This window comes from Galeopterus variegatus, unplaced genomic scaffold (assembly GCF_000696425.1).
Source record: "Galeopterus variegatus unplaced genomic scaffold, G_variegatus-3.0.2 Scaffold9689, whole genome shotgun sequence".
Lineage (NCBI taxonomy): Eukaryota > Metazoa > Chordata > Mammalia > Dermoptera > Cynocephalidae > Galeopterus > Galeopterus variegatus.
Genome location: NW_007735800.1, coordinates 59,528 through 61,111, shown reverse-complemented (window position 1 = coordinate 61,111; position 1,584 = coordinate 59,528). Strand labels below are relative to the sequence as shown.

The window sequence follows — 1,584 nt, the reverse complement described above, 5'->3', positions numbered from 1 at the left end:
ATGTAAAGGTAACCAAAGAAGCCATAATCTTTCTCCTCGCAGAACTTAAGGGCTCATGAAGGAAACAGACAAAGGCACAATCAGTATCTATGAAGTGTGATGAGTGCTGCGCAAAGGGAGGACAGAGGGCCAGGTGAACACATAGCAGAGGCTTCTGGTCCGCGTCCGGGGCAGTCAGGGAGGTGAGGCCTGAGCTAACCAGGAACTAGACTGTGGGGAGCAGGGACGAGTGATCCGTATAGCAGGAATAATGTGCAAAGGCTTGGATGTAAGAAAATGAGGCTCACGTGAGGAAATGAAACATTATTTAGTACGACTGGATCACAGAAATCAAATGTGTCAGGGACAGTGGGATAGAAAAAGGGACAGAGGAACCAGGGCTAGACTATAAACGGCCTCATAAGCCACATGAAAGAATATGGACTTCATCCCGTCAGCAATGAGGCACTCTTACAGAGTTTTAAAATTTACTTTGGCTGAAGTGTGGAGAATGGTGACACTAACAGGTGGACACCAGAAGCAAGGGACAAGATAGAAAGATAGGAAAACCTGTCATTAAGCTCACTGTCCCTCATGACAAGGTTAAGCATACATCATCTCTAAGATCAATCCTAACATTATATGATTCCACAATTTTTTCTACCTAGTCTAGACTAGAGAGTATTCAAGATTTTCTTCCATGGAGACATAATGGGAGCAAATGCATTCTATCTTCCAGATAAACTAGTGTGTTATCTGCCCTAGCTTGTCAGATATATGAGAAATCAGACTGCACACTAATAAAAACCTCATTTGAAAGTGTATCTACTAAGTGGGTAAGAGGTTTTAGTCATTTGGAGCAGAGCAGTATCAGATGTAGCACTGTAATAATACTACACAACGTATGAGAAAATAGTAACTAAATACTGTGAAATATATTATTCTCTTATAGATGTGTCTAGCCTATTGGCAAAACTGATTTATATAGTGCATTTCAACCTAGGAAATCAATTTATAAAACATTATTATAATAGGAATTGTGTTTTTTCAATTAGTTGTTGAACACCAAGACAACTCCTGGGGGAGAATGTTTATAAGGACTACTTTCTGTTAACAGTGAGCTTGCAGACACTTCAATTGAAAAGTTTTATACTAGAAGACTTTTATAGGAGATGTGAAACTCTCTCCCCCCAGGTTTTGTGTTCCTTAATAAGATCTGAGGCCAACACGATGCCATTCCTTGTTAGTGCTGCTGCTGCACAGTTTCAGACAAGACTAGCGAAAGAGGTAAGTCTCCCTGAGGGAGTAGTTAGAAAATTAATTAAACTGAGGCAGGCACTGGGATATTTAGAAAACAAATTAGAGTCAAGACCAAACACAAACAAGAACAAAAAAGAGCAATAAGAACCAAGGGAGAGCAATGTTTTCTGCATGGCCTTCTCTCTGCTATCCTAAAAGAAATTTGGATACTATTTTTTAGGAAAATAAGTTTCCTACTCTCACAATATTCTACATTTATAAAAGGTTACATTTCTAAAATTTAAGCATTTTATTACAATACTGCTTAAAAGATAATGTTAAGCTTTTGCTTGACATTACTTGTTT

The 1,584-nt window shown here is 38.6% G+C and overlaps 1 protein-coding gene across 1 annotated transcript in view; it reads left to right on the top strand.

Moving 5' to 3' along the window:
* Positions 1 to 1,209: 1,209 nt before the first annotated feature.
* Positions 1,210 to 1,584, top strand: part of LOC103609501 (glutamate receptor ionotropic, kainate 2-like) — a gene marked incomplete at its 3' end in the record, with an annotated part of 59,255 nt that continues 58,880 nt past the window's right edge. The window contains exon 1 of the mRNA XM_008593812.1: positions 1,210 to 1,266. Coding sequence (XP_008592034.1) covers positions 1,210 to 1,266 — 57 coding nt within the window. The remainder of the gene's footprint in view (positions 1,267 to 1,584) is intronic.